General features: G+C 42.9%; 1 protein-coding gene across 6 annotated transcripts in view; it reads right to left on the bottom strand.

The window, feature by feature from the left end:
- The window catches only part of LOC126365991 (tyrosine-protein phosphatase non-receptor type 2-like), a 65,711-nt gene that overhangs the window by 25,379 nt on the left and 20,442 nt on the right, over nt 1-19,890 (bottom strand). For 4 of the 6 annotated variants that reach the window (XR_007566287.1, XM_050008810.1, XM_050008808.1 and 1 more), the window contains exons 4-7: nt 19,237-19,370; nt 14,116-14,341; nt 2,265-2,420; nt 1,846-2,011 (exon numbers count right to left, since the gene is read on the bottom strand). Coding sequence is in view for 5 of the 6 variants with exons in the window: in XM_050008810.1 (XP_049864767.1) it covers nt 1,846-2,011; nt 2,265-2,420; nt 14,116-14,341; nt 19,237-19,370 (682 nt within the window). In the remaining variant the exon portion in view is untranslated. The remainder of the gene's footprint in view (nt 1-1,845; nt 2,012-2,264; nt 2,421-14,115; nt 14,342-19,236; nt 19,371-19,890) is intronic. The other 2 variants (XM_050008811.1, XM_050008809.1) reach the window with 1 other exon arrangement.

The following is a 19,890-nucleotide window of genomic DNA, read 5'->3' as shown; positions in this document are numbered from 1 at the left end:
TTTATAAAAGACTATGTGCCTCTGTTAACAACAATGAATGAACGGAGACATCACATAACAGCAGCTGTGGAAGCAGTAACTCAAGACATGCTCACTGCAGTGTGTGAACAATCTGAATACTGCATTGACAAATGCCATGCATCTCAAGGGGGACTTATTGAACACCTATGGAAGGTATGAAAAAAAAAAACTTTCTTGAATTTCCCATTCATCAAAAAAACAAAATTCACTGTATATCTTTATTAGTTTCAGAAACACAGACATGCCAAATCAGATGATTTTTTTGATACACTCTATACTATATGCCACTACTCCCCATCACGTACATTGAATGCTAGGTGGCGGTTTTTGTCCTAGAGCATGTGTAACAATGTTGCTACCACAGGCATTAAGAGAGTCAAAAATGCATGGACAAATATGCCTTGCAGCTAGTGGATACATCTTATTTAATTACATTTTTAGTTGCCTTTAAGTTGCATCAGTGTGTTGTTCACATACTGGACATATTTCAGAAATACAATCTATTTCCAGTAGTCAGAATATTAACCACACTTTAGTGAACAAATGGCACAGACTTACAAAACTATTTCAGTTAACAGATGTAAAATCAGTTTTTCCAGAAGTCTATGCTATTTGTATACAAATTTTTAAGTGTTTTATTGTTCAGTAGGATGATAGTTGAAAATAAAATGCATTTCCAAAACATGTCTGGTACATCAACAACAAAACATAGAGCTTAAAGATATCTAAAAATATTTAACGGACAACCATATGCAGAAACTGAGCCCCTACGTTGACGATGCTCCAGTACTCTAAATGGCAGGTTTGAGTAGAAGGTGCATGCAGTGCAAGACTCCAGTGTGTAAGCTGGTTACACCTATCTCTCAAAGCTGAATGCATCAGGCATCTATTTTCAATCTCACACACTAGCCTTGCTTACATGAATCAGTCTGCTCCATAAGGAACATAGACTATCATTCTATCTTTATTTCTGCTCTCAGTTTAATTTTTAAGATTCAATTGGCAAATCATCACTTTGTAATTTCCAAACTCATTATGATGCTGAAATGAATTAATGTTTGGGATATGAGCTAAAGGAAGGAAGTAGAAATATCAGTATCATCCACTTTGGAAGTGTGAGGAGGATTGAGCACATCATCCAATTTTTGTGATTGGATAATATTCCCATGAGATCAGTTACTAGAACTTTACTGTTACTGACAACAATCGTCACTGACATTGGGCCAAATGGTCATCATCATCATCATCATCATCATCATCATCATCATCATCATCATCATCATCGACAACAGTAGCCTCAGGCTGGGTCTGATTGGAACATAAGACCCATCACCTAGTCCTGTTTTCCCACTATCTGACTGTGCTCACTCTGGTCCAGTCCTTGGTCTTTTTCTTCTAGACCCCCTCCACACTTTTCAGCCACTGTCCCTTGGTCGTCCTCTCATGTCACTTCCTTCGCGTCTCCTTTTCATGTATCTTCTTGGGAATCCTCTTAGTTTCCATTCTCTGTAAGGGGCCGTGCCAACTTAGCCTTGATGTTTCTGTCCTACAGTGCAAGGGTTCCTTTTTCACTATTTTCCTTACTGTTTCACTTCTTATCCTATCTGTACCCTGTAAGCAGATTACAGGCACATGACGAAGTTCCTCATAAGTAGGACAGGAGTAACATGGAGACAGAGAGGAAGAGGAATGAAAGGGAGAGGCCACATGACCTGTCAGCTGACAACTCTAGTTAACCTGATGGTTGTAGTTAATAAAAAAAGAATCAGTAAGTGCTAATATCACTAATTACTTCATGAATAAAAAATATAATTAAATTCATACCATTCATACCATGATTATTTGTAGCCAACTTAGACCGAGTCAACGAATCACCTCGTGGTGGAGGTAATGGAGGTGGTTCATCTGTGTCATCTTCATCTGCCGAAGTCTCCTCTGTTGAACCATCATGATGGTTCAAAGATGTGTCCTCCACATTATTGTAATCATGCTGAAAAACACAAATTACTACTGTCAATTACAAGATCGTATCTCTCTTACAATCAAGGAAAGGAGAAAGTGTGAAAGGAAACATCAGCAGAGATGACAACATTAAATATCATTTATAGCCACAGGAAAATTCTAAAGAATATTCTTCAAGTTGTATTACAAGTCATAATATACTTCACCAAACTGGTAAACACAGTTAACATATATAACTTATTTCAATTAGTTACTTGTGTAAATTACATTGGAACACTCACCAAAGGATTGTTGTTAATTAGTTTCTTCGCACCTTCAATAATTGCCAAGTAAGAAAATCTTAACTGATCCGGCGTCTGAATGAGGCCCATACGAAACTTCCGCATTTCCAGTAGCACATCCACAACATTTACTGAGTCAAGACCATTCTCCTCAATCTTACATTTAGAAAGAAGATAATTGTTAGACATTAAGGACACTATGTAGTGAATACAATTATTACAAGAAAAAGACAAAAACATAATCTAGCTTTTCTGGAACAGTGCACAAATCTGTAAAGTTTTGAATTAGTAGTGCTAAGAAACAACAACAACAATAATAGCCATGTGCTGAAGTAGGTAGCAAACACATTGAGTAAACTATAATTCAGCATCATTATTTTATACATTACTATGTTAATGCCCGCTGCTTTGTGTGCATAGTCTGTATGGTCTGCACAGATGTTTTTGATTTTCTTTAAGTTATGTTGTTCACAAACTGCAACACCTAAACTTTACACGCTAATTAAGACCATAGAAGGGTGGTCTTTTCCAAATGTACTTCTGACCAAAAAGCAAATCTAGTAGCAGGATACAAGGTTTTTGTTAATCAAGCCTTTCGAGTTCCCCTGGTTATATTGAAATATAAACCTTCATCCCCTTAACACGGATATTTCTTTATATCTAACACAAGTGAAATACCATGTAATAGGATAGATAAAAAATCTACTCACCAAGCAGCATCAGGCAAACAAATTTTCATATTCTTTAATTTTTTTAATATAATGAAATATTTTCCTAAAAGTTTTCATCACTTATTTCACCCTCTTGGGGTTTAATTTCGAAGCACAGTGACAGACATTTTTTCATTTTAATTTCAAACAGAGAAGTCAAATACAAATTTTCATAGACATAGCTTTGAAAATGCTTTCATAAAAATTTTCATCCCCATTTAACTCCCTCAGGGTGTTAGTTTCCGTAACACTGAAACACTTTTTTCTAATTTCTAACTGAGAAGTCAAATATCAGTTTTCATACCTGTATCTTCACAAATGCTTTAGTAGTTCGTCAATAATTATTTGTTTACAAAAAAACTTTCACCCATCATTTTATCCTCTTAGTGGTTGAATTTCCAAAAATGCTGAAATTATTTTTTTATTTTATTTATTTATTTATTTATTTTAATTTCTGGCTCAGTTCTAGCTTCAAAACTGTGTTAATACCGACACATTTTCAAAAGCCTTTCCATCCCATTTTCACCACTTTATGGGTGGAATTTTGAACAATCCCTCCTTAAACAATGCCTACAGTATAAGATCAGAATCCTCTGCAAATTTAAAGTTCCTATCCTTAGTGGTTTGGACTGGGTGATGAGTTATTTTTTATTTTTTTTATTTTTAAGGGCGCTCAACTACTGAGGTCATTAGCGCCCAGTCACAATTGTAAGTGCACATAGAATCTTGTAAAACTCAAGGGAGGGAGGGGGCGGGGGGGGGGGGGAGACACCAGAAAGTTCTTACAAAGATGCAGATAAAATAAGTGAAAGAGTTAGATGTCTTTGGACAAGCCAGTCAAAGTAATAAAACGAAGAACACGAGCAGCTGCTTGAGCGTCATCAGCTAAAATATCCTGTAAAGTAGATGGCAGAGACAGGACAGCACGAGATTGACTAAAACGGGGACACGACAATAAAACATGGAGCACTGTCAATGCATGACCACAAGGGCACTGCGAGGCTGGGTCACCGGATAGCAGGTAGCAGTGGCTAAACCGGCAATGCCCAATCCGCAACCTGGTCAGAAGGACCTCTTCTTGCCGAGATGGTCGGGAGGAGGTTGTCCAAGCAGTTGGGAACAGTTTTACGGCCCGGAGCTTGTTTCCTTGAAGTGATGACCAAGTATCCCACCACAATGACACAAGCCTCTTACAAACAACCCAACTGATGTAAGATGACAGGACACAATGGGAGGCTGGCCGAGGCAGGAGGACTGCAGCCTTGGCTGCAGCATCAGCAGCCTCATTCCCAGGCACTCCTACATGGCCGGGAACCCACAGAAAGCTGACATGAGTGCCATCATCAGCAAAAGAATGGGGGGACTGCTGGATCCGTTGCTCCAAGGGATGGACCGGATATGGAGCTCCAAGGCTCTGAAGAGCACCGAGTGAATCAGAGCAGAGTACATATGATGAATGGCGGTGGCAGCGGGCATACTGAACGGCCTGTGGAGAGCAAAAAGCTCGGCCGTAAAGCTGGAACACTGGTCGAGGAGCCAGTATTTAAAGGTGGCGGCCCCGACAACAAAGGCTCAGCCAACACCATCGTCAGTTTTGGAGCCATCAGTGTAAATAAAGGTGTGACTGACAAGTCGAGCACGAAGTTCGACAAACCGTGAGCAATACACTGCAGCCGGAGTACCCTCCTTCGGGAGCGAGCTGACGTCGAGATGAATATGAACCGGAGCCTGGAGCCAAGGTGGTGTCGGGCTCTCACCCTCTCTGAAGGTGGTAGGGAGGGCAAAATCCAATTGTCGAAGCAGGCGACGAAAGCGGACTCCAGGGGGCAGCAGGGCAGACACGTACAACCCATACTGCCGGTCGAGAGAATCGGCTAAGAAGGACTGATAAGAGGGGTGGTCGGGCATTGATAACAGCCGGCAGGCATACCGACAAAGCAGTACGCCGCGCCGGTAGGTCAATGGTAATTCGGCAGCTTCAGCATAAAGACTCTCGACGGGACTAGTGTCGAATGCTCCGGTCGCAAGACGTAACCTCCCGATGGTGGATGGAATTGAGACGGCGTAAGAGGGATGGCCGAGCAGACGAGTAGACAAGGCTCCCATAATCCAGATTTGATCGTACTATGGACCGATACAAGCGAAGCAGGACAGTGCGGTCCACTCCCCAAGATGAACCACTAAGAACTCTGAGGACATTAAGGGAAAGTGTACAACGGGCAGCCAAATAAGAGACGTGCGGAGACCAACAAAGTTTCCTGTCCAGTGTGAGCCATAGAAACTTAGTTGTTTCCATGAATGGGAGAACAACGGGACGAGATGTAAGGATGGCAGAAGGAACACTTTATATCGCCAAAAGTTGATGCAAACTGTCTTCTCTTCAGAGAACCGGAAGCCATTAGCCACACTCCATGGGTATAGGCTGTCAAGACAACGCTGAAGGCAGCGCTCCAGGAGGCATGTTCTCTGGGCACTGCAGTAGACCGTGAAGTCATCGACAAAAAGAGAGCCTGAGACATTAGGTGGAATGCAATCCATAATTGGATTGATCGCTATGGCAAAAAGGGCTACGCTCAAGACGGAGCCCTGAGGCACTCCGTCTGACAATACAGAACCCACACGTACCCTAAACTTTCAATCTGTTAAAAAGGAATCAATAAAAAGGGGCAGACGACCGCGTAGACCCCACCTGTGCATAGTGCGGAGAATACCTCCTCACCAACAGGTATCATAACCCTTCTCCAAATCGAAGAACACGGATACCGTTTGGCGCTTTCGCCAAAAGTTGGTCATGATGAATGCCGACAAGGTCACAAGGCGGTCAACAGCAGAGCGGCAGCGACGAAAGCTGCATTGAACATTGGTAAGTAGCCATCGAGATTCAAGAATCCAAACTAACCGAGCATTAACCATGCGCTCCATCACCTTACAGACACAGCTTGTAAGAGAAATGGGGCGGTAACTAGAAGGAAGGTGTCTATCCTTCCCAGGTTTGGGTATAGGAACAACGACGGCGTCACGCCAATGCACGAGGACTTGCCCTGCGATTGTAGGTACGAAGAAGAAAGGTTTTGCCTGCCGGAGAAAGGTGTGTCAGCATCTGAACGTGAATGGCACCTGGCCCCGGAGCAAAGGACTGGGACAGTGCAAGTGCACGTTCGAGTTCCCGCATAGTAAAGGGGCATTGTAATTTTCCAGATTCAGCGAGTGGAAGGAAGGTCGCCGAGCCTCTTCTGCCTCTTTGCTGGGAAGGAAGGCGGGGTGGTAATGGGCGGAGCTTGAAACCTCAGCGAAAAAGTGGTCGAAGGCATTGGAAACATCCACAGGATCAACAAGTACCTCATTACCTGAAATCAGGCTAGGTACTGAGGAGTGGGCCTTAATGCCCGACAGCTGACGCAGGCCACCCCAGACGACAGAGGGAGTAAAACGGTTAAAGGAGGTGGTGAAAGAGGCCCAACAAGCTTTTTTGCTGTCTTTGATGACTCTACGGCATTGCGCTCCAAGTCGTTTGTATCCAATACAATTCGCCAGCGTAGGATGGCGGCGAAAGGTGCGTAATGCACGTCGTCGAGCACAGATAGCGTCTCTACAAGCCTCATTCCACCAGGGGATGGAAACGCGACGTGAAGAAGAGGTAGTATGAGGAATGGAATGTTTGGCAGCATTGATGATAACAGCCATGAGGTATTCGACCTGACTGTCACAACTGAGAAAATCGTGGTCCGGAAAGATCGCCAGGGAGGAGTAAAGTCCCCAGTCAGCTTTCGGTATGTTCCAGCTCAAAGAACGTGGGGATGGGGTGTGGTGCAGGAGACGAATGACACAGGGGAAATGGTCGCTCGAATAGGTGTCAGAAAGGACATAGCACTCGAACCGACGGGCAAGAGTGGTAGAACAGATGAGAGGTCCAAGTGGGAGTAGGTATGAGTAGAGTCCGAGAGGAAAGTCGGGGCGGCAGTATTGAGGCAGACAAGACTGAGATGGTTGAAGACATCCGCCAAGAGGGAGCCTCTCTGACAGGATGCAGGAGAGCCCCAAAGGGGATGATGGGCACTGAAGTCGCCAAAAAATAAAAACAGCAGAGGAAGCTGAACAATCAGATGCATCATGTCAGCCCGACTAACTGCGGATGACGGAGTGCAGACAGTACAAACAGAAAAAGTAAAGGCAGAAAGAGTAATATGGACAGCTATTGCTTGGAATGGGATGGTAATAGACATCGTCCCGAATGAGCAACATGACCCCACCATGAGCTGGAATACCGTCCACAGGGGTGAGGTCAGACAGCTCCGAGGTATAGTGGGTAAAAGCAATAGAGTCAGTTGGGCGCAACTTGGTCTCCTGGAGACCAAGGACGAGCGGACAGTGCAGGCGGAGGAGCAGTTGTAATTCCTCCCAATTAGATCGAATACCTCTTATATTCCAATGTAACAAAGCCATCGCTAGTCAGAAAAAAGGGGGAACGAAACGGGTGAAGAGCTGGTCACCTCGCCGTCCGCCGAGGGCCAGGTTTCGAGGGAACAACGCTACAACCGGCAGGAGGCGGATCCTGTTCCATCGAGTCGTCGCCAGCTGTGGCCGCATTCCTGGGTTGCGCAGGAGGGGCAGCATCATTCACCGACGACAGGCCAGCTGAGCGCCTGGCAGCAGAGCGTCCCGGCGAAACTGAGGACGGCCGGGAGCAGCGACTCATGGATGGAGCATCAGACGAAACACGCTGGGGTGGAGAGGGGGATAAAGACGTCTTCTTGGAAATCCGATGAGGCACGGGGATGGTGGGCTGGACCCAAAGAAGGTCCTCACGCGCGGGGTCTGTTTTGGAACGCCGGACCTCGGAAACTGGGGTCCAGAACGTTTCCCCGATGGACACCTGAGAAGAGGATCACTTCTCAGGCGGCGGAGGGGGGGGGGGGGGGGAGGGAGGGAGGAGGAGGAAGGGTGGTCCCTGGGACAGAGGGGGCAGGGGCTGCGAGGAAGGAGGATTTGGAAGGGAGGGATTTGGGAAGCAGAGGCATAGACCCCGGATGGGGTGAGGAGGTGGAGGGGGGACAGGACAGGGGTGAGGATACTGGGAAAGGAGTGGACACGACTGAGGCAAACGAAGTTGTCAACATCACGGGATGGAGGCGGTCATACTTCTTCCTTGCCTCAGAATAAGAGAGACGGTCCAAAGTTTTTAATTCTTGAATCTTCTTCTCCTTCTGATACGCAGGGCAGTCTAAAGATCTAGGCGAGTGGAGGCCAGGACAATAGACACACCCAAGTGGTGGGGTGCATGTATGTTCCTCACGAAGAGGACGTCCACAATCGCCACAAAGGGGCTCAGCCTCACACAGTGACGACATGTGCCCAAAGCGCAAACACCGAAAGAAGCGCATAGGAGGCTGAACCTAAGGTGGCACCAGTAGCACATCACCTTTACCTTATCCGGGAAAACGTCCCCCTCGAAGGTGAGGATAAAGGCCTCGGTGTCGATGCGACGGTCTTTGGGGCCGCGCTGGACTCGCCGGACGAAATGCACGCCTCGGCGCTCCAGGTTTGCCCTGAGCTCATCATCAGATTGCAGCAGGAGGTCCCGATGAAAAATAACCCCCTGCATCCTATTCAGTGCCAGATGCAGGACAATGGACACTGGGATGTCCCCTAGTCGGTCGCACGCCTGGAGTGCCGCCGACTGTGTGGCGGAGGTGGTCTTTATAAGAACGGACCCCAAATGCATTTTACTGAGAGCCTCGATTTCCCCAAAGATGTCCTCGATGTGCTGGACAAAGAACATGGGCTCGGAGGTGGCGAACGTCCCCCCCATCGGTCCGAGAACAGACTAAATAGCGGGGGAAGTACTTCGCCCCAAGCAGGCGGGGCAGGAGAACCAGAACCAGAACCAGAACCAGAGACAGTACCTTTCTTTTTAAAAGACTCGGCCACAGATCGACCTGATACATGTTGACGTTTCATCTGCAAAACGTCCGCCCCGATACCACCCACTCCGACCAGGGGCTCTCCCCATGGGCGCCACCCAGCCTCAGCAAGGGCCACCTGGCAGGATGATCGTTGCCGGGAGTCCTGATGCCCCACAGAGACGGGCACCTACTCCTTGGCCAACGTGGGGCGGGTGCAGCTCAGGTATCGGCAGTACGATCCCTGTGTTGTCAGGGGGCCTACAACCTAGAGGGTACATGACGACCCCACAACAACGGGCTGGCTACCATGCTGGATTTTGGGTGCCATGGAAAGTCCATGACCGTAGGTGCAGATGGGGACGCACTATGGGCGTAACTTGTGCAACCCATCAGGCGTTTAGGCCCAATTTGAGGAATAGTGGGTGCGGTTACAACGCCGTTACAATGCTGAGTGCCAAGGTCTTAGTGCACTGAGGACCAGTGATACACCACGTAAGGCATCCTTCCCCAAAAGGCTCGTACTTCTGTGGAATTTTGAAAAATGGGGGTCAAACCCCACGGGGGACCATCACATGGAAGGCCAAAACGGTTGAAACTCCTTTTAGTCGCCTCTTACGACAGGCAGGAATACCTCGGGCCTATTCTTACCCCGGACCCGCAGGGGGGTGGGTGATGAGTGAGTGAGTCCATTGCCTTTTATATACAGACATTAAGTGCACTATGTGTATTAGACTGCATAATAGACCTGACAATACTGGCCATTGGTGTCAGATAAATCTTGTGCAATATGACTACGAAATATCCATGGATAAAAGTACTATAGCAAAGTTACTGCCTTATTACATATGCATTTAACAATAAAGATTGAAATATTGTATTATAAGGGCTGCCAGAATGTAATGCACTGCATTTTTTTCTCAGCTGGAAACAGTGCTATGAATGAGGAACATTATGTATGTATTATTTGAAGTCTCCTGAGTGAACGCACAAAGTTTCCGTCACTTCTGACAGATAACGTAGCTGCACAACATTTCAAAATGGCTTCTGTAAGTGATGTACGTTACAAGCAACACACTGGCATTGAATTTCTCACTGCAGAGAAAGAAACTGTGGGGAATATTCACAAATGCTCATGCCAAGTCTATGGAGCATCTGCTGTTGACAGAAGTACAGTTAATCACTGGGCACAGAGGGTGAGGTCATCAGAAGGCAGTTCAGCAGAGCTCCACGATTTACTGAGGTTGGGGGACACCATTCATGGCTGTCACACCAGTCATGTTGAAGTGAGCTGATGTCATTTGAGGACAGATGCATTATGACTCGGCAGTTGGTGCTGCATCTGCCAATCGGCAAAGGAAGTGTGGATGCAATTATCCAGACACAGTTTGACAGTGTTATCCCATCCACCCTACAGCCCTGACCAAGACCCGTCAGACTTCTACTTGTTTGTGCCATTAAAGGATGCCACTTGTGGAAAACATGTTGAGGACAATGAGGTAGTGATTCACACAGTGAAGCACTGGCTCCGCCACCAGGGCAAGGTTTGGTACAGACAGCGCATACACACCTTTGTTTTGAGCTGGAGGAAGTCCGCAGAAAGGGATGGAGATTACGTGGAAAAATACGGTATGTAGATAAAACAGCATTCTTTCGTGTGTGTAATTCTCATTATGTTCAATAAAAAATGGCTGAAGGAAAAAAATGTGGTACATTACTTTCGGGACAACCCTCATAGTATCTAAACTTTTGAAAAGGGCTATTAGTAAAACTCACATGCGACAAAAAAATCTAACAATATTTGATATATCCCAGCTTGATGAAAATAATAATAATAATACTTCTGGGCTACAAAATACAGTAATTCATGCTTTAAACAGGGCCTTCAATGAAATCACATCTTCGGTGAATATTGGTTTGAAATATACATAATGGACTTCCTTGATAAATTAAGCAGATATGCGGTAATTGAAAAAGGCTTTACACAATAAAACTTGTTTAACATAACACAAGCAAGAAGTAATGTAACATTCACTGCAAATCACATGCTAGTTTGACTTTAAGGTCATAGTTGTGGCCTTTTTTTAGCTTCCTGCACAAAGTCTTAAGAAGATGTTTTGTCATAATAGGGACCAGAACCCTTGGCCTTCAAAATAGAAATTGACTTCAGAGATTCATTGGACATTGATCTGAACTCTGTTCTAGTCTGCTTCACAAGGCCGAAAACACATCCACACTCTGCATTGCTGTATGTTATGGTGAGAACAGAGAGCATTACTCTAGAAATTTGATTATACTTAAGAAGTCCTTCGGCTCCATGAATTCTTGACATTTGTGTCCAACTGGAATCACTTGCAGATATTGATTTGCAGCAAAGGTGTCATCTACTTTAAGAGTTGTGAACTGCCCCTGAAGCCCATTCATAACATCTGTAGTTTCATTCTCTTCTTTTCATATGAATGGAAGAAAACTGTGCATCTTCAATTTTGTCTAGCAACTTGAGCATGCTTTAACACATCATCCTTAAGTTGAAAATTTTTGACAATTTAGTCACAAGCAGTGTAAGATTAGTATCTCACTGGTGAAAAGGAAAGGGGTTATGTGTATCCAGGAGATCATTCACTATGTTTGAAGTCTGAATGCCAATAACTACCTGATCATCACTTCTTTGATTATGAATCAAGTTCCACTCAACTTCAAGCAATGAGGAGTTTTTGAGAAGATTGGTCTTAAACTATGTGAACAGTTGCTTTTTCAAACCCATTCGAAGTTCTAATAAAAAGTGAAGTAGTGGGAAGAAGTCTGAATGGCAACATTCAGTTTGTCAAATACAGGGAGAGTCACATGAAGAGGAGTGCAAAAGGCCTTGTTCAAGGACAGGAAAATATTCAATTTTTCCTCACTTGTAGCGGAAGTCTTTACTTTTTTACAGTGGGTTTGTCACATTTGGAAGAATGCGCTATTCTTTTAGATGTTTAGTAGCAGAATCAAAAATTTTTCTTCTTCTGATGCTCTTTGGGTGCACGTTGTTGAACTCTAGGTATTGCGAAAGATGTCAACCTTTTGAAAATGATTTGGGCACATAATATTAATTCCTCCTTGAAAAAAGAAAGATGGGGATCCCACTGGTCCAGTAGTCTGCCTGAAGATAACACCTAGTACATACATGCTTCAGAATTTTTTTTGCCTCTTTATTGTGTAAGTTCTGAAATTTCTGAAAGTGTTCTTTTCTTTCGACACTCTTCTCTAAGAAATAAAATACAACAACAAGGATCTCATCCACCTTCGGTGGTAATCTTCCAGCTACTAGATTAATCAGGTTGCAAAGACAACGTATGATTGCAATATCTGGTTTAACTTCCTTCAGAACTTCTGGAACCCCATTTTTGTGTCCTACAATAACAGGAGCATTGTCAGAACAGAAAGCCACACAGGTTTCAATTGCTATGTTATGAGAATTCACCTGTGATAACATCAGTTTTCCTGTGTTTCACCCTGCTGCTTCCCCATCTAATGCTGGGATGGATAGCACAGTGCTTACTACTTTTCCCTGCAGAATGTCAGAATTTAACAACAGGATACAACTTGGCATTCTTATCATTGCTTTCACCCGCTGCCAAAGGAAATGGTCCATTCTGAAAGCACTTAATTTCAGTTGATGTTTTTTTTTTGCCATTTTACTTAAAATGCATGTGGTTTTCATGCAGCCACAGCTACATTTCTTTGCAACTTCTGATGTGGGAATCATCATCTTAAATACAGCACCAGCACAGTCAGTCGGACTTAAAAGGCTGCATTGTGTTCCACCAAAAAGGAAGGAAACAGACACTCAGCCCTCATTATGTCACTGTCAACATTTTCAGACTTCGCAAGGAAGGTGTTGATTTTCTTATTATCTTTCTCCGATTTAACATAAATTACTTGTTTATCGCACTTCGGATTATTACTTAAATCTTTTCTTCCACCATGTGCAGCATTAATATCACTCCCACACAGCATGCAGAAGGCAAATTTTTCTCCCTTTATTCTTTAAATGCCTGGAAGTGCTGTTTCGTATTGGATTTATTCATGAATCCTACATCAGGAATACAGTGTGTGAAAACGTTCAAGAACAAATGGTGTGAAACATTGAAAGGAACCTGGATCACTGAATATCGCATAAATTGTAAAATAAATACTCAGGGCAGTCAAACACTTTATCAAAAAATGTCGAAGCACGAAGCACACAAAGTCATAATCCATTAAATGGACATATCCGCCTCGTGAACAAAGAATGTGTACGTGGTAAAAAAACACACACACACACACACACACACACACACACACACACACACACACACACACACACACAAAACAAATGTAATTGGTCCACACATGCCCAAAGAATATTGGTTAAATCACTACAAGCGTCTGGAACAAAGACTTTGCAGATCAGAGACTGTTGACATGTAAGATTCACATGGAAGAACTATTATCCCGGCTTTAAATTCGATTACAATGATGACACGAGCATCACAAGGTTAAAAATACCAATCATATCAAAGAATGAGTTCTTAACTGCCTAAACTTGCCTTTGGCCCTCGCAAACAATCGACTGTCTGGAAGTGGGGCAATTATCGAATGTTGACGTTTCAAATTTTTGTCCGCAAAGTTGTAAAATGACACCATCCACACGTAAAACTGTAAAATGTTACAATTTCTGTAAATTTTATGGGTTAACTGTAAAAGTTGGCAGGTTTACATGTGTGCATTGATCTGATACCTAGAAGAAAAAGAGCAAGTAACTTGCTTTCATAAGAAACTTGCAAACATATGCATACAGCAAAATCCAGAATTGAAAGAAAAACTACTTAGTTTCTCCACATATGTACAAAGCATCTCTAACACTCTTGATTAAATATAGAATGCTGAGACATCCTGTGGAGGGTTTGAATTGGGAGATAGTACCATCAATCTTTGTGCCATAATTACTGTTATAAGATGAAATTTTTTTTAACCGCTGTAACACCGAAGTTACAAATAAACGTGAAATTGCAAAATACAAATTCACAGGGGAAATAATAAATAAATTTCAAGTCCTAGTTTTCTCTCTACACTTTAACTCATTTTACCAACACAAATCTAAGGTCCACGTTCCTCAACAGACTGACGTGACCCATTAAATGTATGTATTGCCAAAATGGAGTACAAAAGCCAACTAAATACAATTATTTATTAATGAATAATGACATACGAACTTACAAGAACAAGGCAAGAATCGACAAGGCAGAAAGTACCAGAACGCCCTATTCCAGCTGAGCAATGCACAACTGGTGGCCCTACATTCTGGTCCAGTGCACCACTCTGTCGAACTACAGTCAGGAAATTTAGGAATGCTGTTGGGCTCTCTGGCACACCAAAGTCGGGCCATGTAGTATAATGGAACTGTAGAATCTGCCGGCTCTCTCCAGTCACTTCATCTATCAACCTGAAAAATGAGTTATCTATGAAAGTGGACATTATTAAATTACGTCGGTGTACAAAATATGTTACAAAATGTCAGTATAATTATTTATGTGGGGAGGGGGGGGGGGGAGGAGAGAGAGAGAGAGAGAGAGAGAGGGGGGGGGGGAGGAGAGAGAGAGAGAGAGAGAGAGAGAGAGAGAGAGAGAGAAAGAGAGAGAGAGAGAAAGAGAGAGAGAGAGAAAGAGAGAGAGAGAGAAAGAGAGAGAGAGAGAGAGAGAGAGAGAAAGAGAGAGAGAGAGAGAGAGAGAGAGAGAGAGAGAATATCAGTGGAAAGTAAAATTAAATTTTAATATGAGATTAGTGCCTATTATGTTACAGGGGAATGTGGTGTACAGGTAGTTCCTGCTCAATATATTTTGCATTTGGTAGCTGCAGGAGTAGAAGTCAGCTGTTGAGACCTTCAGGTAGGATGGTGTAATTTAGGGCTCGCAATAACATTGCATAAATTATTACTACAGGAATTGTGACAGGCAAAAGAGTGATCGTTACTGGCAAAAGTAGTGAAAATTTAAGTGAGTCAATCTGACACTTGGAATGTTTGACATACTGCAGCAAGCATATAAACACAAGTCGAGATGGGTACCTGTACATTTATGTTTATATACCTTAGGTTTGTGAGTAGTCATGATAATAGTAGTTATTTGTTTGCAATTATAGTTGACTTAGTGTGATCTTCATCTGACACTACGTATCAAAGTTTTGTGCGTTGCAACTGTTACATTGTAAAACCAGTCCCATGCCTGCATCCGACTACAAATTCCTCCAGTCCTAGTGGTACACCATTAATGGCACAGCATTGTGGGAACTGTTCGTGTTGTTTTATCAACTGATACGGATTCATTACATAATGCGATGACTATCTTCAAACTGGCACCACACACCAATGGATAGGAAGAAATGTCAGTCACTGGGATGTTCAGATCTAGCTACTTAACAAGCTTGACGGCATGACATGACAAACTTGAGAGGTTGCTACACCAGATGAGCCATTTTGATTCTCCTACTCAGTACTACTTCCTCCAAAAGCCACAACCCACCGTCCTCCTGGATTTAACCTATTCATTCCTCCACTGCTTCATATGTACAACCATCTATTCTTTTCCTCCTTTTTCCCGTTCCCTTTTTATTTCTTTTTTTTTTAACTGGATTATTCTTTCCACTTTTTAGATTCCTCCCCCCCCCCCCCCCCCTCCTTTCCCCATCTTCTCTTTTTTCCACAGCCCCTCAACTGAAGTTGGTGCAATGTTTACAAGTGTACTGCCTTTCAGCATGCACTCTGATGCCTTCTTTTACTTCATCATTGTGTGTTCCCCCTCATAGCAGGTAGACCTCTCTCAAGCCTGAGGTCGAAGTGACCTGACACCTCCAAATCTCTCTCAACTAATTCCTCTCTCCCACTGAAGAAAGAACTTACTGCTCCAAACACTTTGAATGCTTTATTTCTACTACCAATATTGGGAGTTCTGTCTCCTGAAGGTGAGAACTGGCTTCTAGTAATTTAACAACTACTACTTTATATGAAGTATATGTATCACAACCAATTACATCTACATCTATATCCATACTTCGCAAACCACCTGATGGTGTGTAGGGGAGGGTACCTTCAGTACCTCTATCGGTTCTCCCTTCTATTCCAAACTCTTACTGTTCGTGGAAAGAAAGATTGTCTGTATGCCTGTGTGTGGGCTCTAATCTATTTGATTTTATCCTCATGGTATCTTCACAAGATATACATAGGAGAGAGCAATATACTGCTCGACTCCTGAGTGAAGGTATATTCTCGAAACTTCAACAAAATTCGTACTGAGCTACTAAGTGTCTCTCTTGCAGAATCTTCCACTGGAGTATCTATCATCTCCGTAATGCTTTCATGATCACTAAATGATCCTGTAAAGAAGCGCGCTGCTCTCCATTCGATCTCTCTCTCTGTCTCTCTTCTATCAACCCTATCTGGTACGGAACCCACACTGTTGAGCAGTATTCAAGCAGTGGGCGAACAAGTGTACTGTAACCTACTTCCTTTGTTTTCAGACTGCATTTCCTTAGGATTCTTCCAATGGATCTCAGTCTGGCATCTGCTTTACCGATGATTAATTTTAAATGGTCATTCCATTTTAAATCACTCCTAATGCCTACTCCCAGATAATTTATGGAATTAACTGCTTGCAGTTGCTGACCTGCTATATTGTAGCTAAATGATAAAGGATCTTTCTTTCTATGTCTTTCAATTGCCAGTCCCTGCACCATGCAAATTTGTTGCAGCTCCTCCTGCATTTCAGTACAATTTTCAATTGTTACAATGTCTCATTCTGCAGCATCATCCGGAAAAAGCCTCAGTGAACTTCCTATGTTATCCACAAGGTCATTTATATATATACTGTGAATAGCAATGGTCCTACGACACTCCCCTGCGGCACACCCACTCACTCTTACTTTGGAAGCACCTCTCCATTGAGAATGACATGATGTGTTCAATTATCTAGCAACTCTTCAATCCAATCACACAACTGGTCTGACAGTCCACATGCTCTTACTTTGTTCATTAAACGACTGTGGGGAACTGCATCGAATGCCTTGCAGAAGTCAAGAAACATGGCATCTACCTGGGAACCCGTGTCTATGGCCCTCTGAGTCTTGTGGAAGAATAGCGCGAGCTGGGTTTCACACTATCATCTTTTTTCAAAACCCATGCTGATTCCTACAGAGTAGATTTCTAGCCTCCAGAAAAGTAATTATACTAGAACATAATAAGCATTCCAAAATTCTACAACGTATCAATGTTAGAGATATAGGCCTATAGTTCTGCACATCTGTTCAATGTCCCTTCTTAAAAACAGGGATGACCTGTACCCTTTCCCAAGCTTTTGGAACGCTGTGCTCTTCTAGAGACCTATGGTACACTGCTGCAAGAAAATTTATTGTTAACAGTTGACCAAGATGTACAATGTGCTGCATTTCAATATAATAAACCCCAACCCACATCTCATCACATGCGATAGAATGTTAAATCTGGTACAGAGAATTTTGTTAGAAAAAATATGAACTTGGATCCACCACATGTCCAGATATAAAAAGCTTTTTAGCAATGAGTAAGCAACAGATAAGTCATTTTTGATCCTACAACATTATACATTAGCTTAAGAAAAAGGCATCTTAGATCTCAAGGGCATATCTCTGAAATGGTTGTACACCATTACTGATGAGTATGGAATTTTTAGAGTAAAAAGTGAATGAACCAGCAGTCAGGTGATGCTGAGTGTCAAGAAATTAACAAGCAGATAAAACATGTAGGGAGTAATTCTTGAGTTTCTCCTGGCGTATTTGATAATCAAAATATCCACGGGTGTACTGCCGGTCTATAGTGTCCAACGGGCACTATAGACCGGCAGTACACCCGTGGATATTTTGATCACATGTAGGGAGAATTACACACAGTAAAGGAGGGTGGAGGAAATGCAGGCAAGTTTGAATTTAATATTCCACCAATAGTGAGGTCACTGGAAATTGGAAACTATGAGAAAAAATAGGGAAATAATCAACCATGGACTCATTTAACAAATCATCCTGATATCCACCTAAAGTCATTCAGTGAAACAACAGAACATTTATGGAGAGCTGGAAGGCTAATTCCACTTGCTTTGTCCAAATAAGAGACATGTGACTTAAAACAGCTGTAACTCCTCAGCAGGGTACCCTCAGGTCATATTAATAGCTGAACATGAAGATAAGTGGAAGTGTCATAGAAAACAGATTTGAGCCATTCAGCACACAGTGTAGGGAAATTTGTTGCCAGTAGTAGACAGCTCACCACAAAGTGTTTATGAAAAAGGATCATTCTCTTTACTGCTTTCAAAGATATCAGTCACTGATATCATCCATCACTTGCAGTGTGCTAAATACCGATTCATGGGAAACTACTATTTTTAAAGTGAATACTATTTATGTAGATAGCATAAACAAATGGAAGCTTTCAGAACCAGAGATCTCTTTACCTAGAAAAACATATGATCTGCCTACAGGCAACAGGGTTGTTACAAGAATTACATTGGAGAAATCACTGTGCAAATGAGATACAATGCTGAGAGGTAAAACTAACACTGTATTAAAATGGAAAGTCCAGGATGGAATGTGACAGAATTAGAGAAGGATTGTTGCTACTCACCATACAGTGGAGACACTGAGTTGCGGATGGTCACAACAAAAAGATGGTCACAAAATAAGCTTTCAGCCAACAAGGCCTTTGTCGAAAAGAGACAACAGACACGTGCATGCGCACATCCACAGTCTCTGGCAGCTGAAGCCAGACTACAAGCAGCAGCATACGTACGCTGGAAGAGGCAACCAGGTGGGAGTACGAGGAGGCTGGGGTGGAGAGGGAGAGGAATAGCAGGATGGGGAGGGAGACAGTAAAATGCAGCTAGTGGAAGTGCGTAGGGATGAAGTGGAGAATGGGTAGGGCAGCCAGGTGCAGTCACGGGAGGTTAGACTGAGGACAGAGGAAAGGGGGAGGGGGGTAGTACAAAAGAAAAGGAGAGAATCCATTAAAGCTCATTTTGTGACAGTGCCTATCTGCAACTCGTCTTCGCTATATGGCAAGTATGAATTATCCTTTTCTAATATTGTTCCAGTGTATTCTCAATGTCATACGTTTGTGAACCAATCAGTTTCAGAAGTTGTTAAAATTATTTTACTGGATGTCTGAGTGTCTTGCTGCTGTTAGACATGCTGTCACCAGGGAAATACAGGTTTTCCTGTATTCAATTAATTGTAGTTCAAGAAGTGTTCACACAAACAGGGGAAGTGTTTGGAAAAACTAAATGTTAATCAATACAGTGTGGTAAAATTCAAACTGCCTACCTCAGAACTCTAGTTGTATAGTATGAGGCTTCAGTCTCAGAGACAAACTCTACAACAAGGCCAACATCTTTCAATTCCAGTCTGTCATCCACACCTGGTTTCGTACCTGAAGGCCAGTACTGATGACATTTAACCTGAAAATAATTTCAGCAGCATTAATAATATTAAACTTTACACTGCAGTAGATATACAGTGTCCCAAGCCTTTAGGAACAACCTTATATAGATGGTAGAGGACGCTTAACTGAGTATTCTGACATCATAAAATATTTGTTGATAAAACAACTTACACTTATAACAACAACTTAAGAGGCCCCCACACGCAATAATATTTATTGCAAAATACTGAGTACTGCACAATAATACTGTTGTCTGAGAGCGGTACTGACAATTTGCATAATATATTGAAGGAGGCTGCAGAGCCTTAAAAATGTTGACAGACAATATGCTGTACCATTTCCAAGGGTGATATTATGCAATATGCAACAGTTTCTGCTCAGACCTCATGATCCGCAGACATGCAAACAATCGATATAGCGATGCCATATTAATGGTAATACATCAGTAAAAACAAATGGATAGAGTCATCTGATGAAGTGCATTCAGGGAAGCAGTTTGATTACACACTTAATACTTATTCAGTAATTATCTGTAG

Source organism: Schistocerca gregaria, chromosome 4, assembly GCF_023897955.1.
Source record: "Schistocerca gregaria isolate iqSchGreg1 chromosome 4, iqSchGreg1.2, whole genome shotgun sequence".
Classification (NCBI taxonomy): Eukaryota; Metazoa; Arthropoda; class Insecta; order Orthoptera; family Acrididae; genus Schistocerca; species Schistocerca gregaria.
The sequence above is the reverse complement of the archived record's forward strand: the minus strand, read 5'-3'. Positions and strand labels throughout refer to the sequence as shown.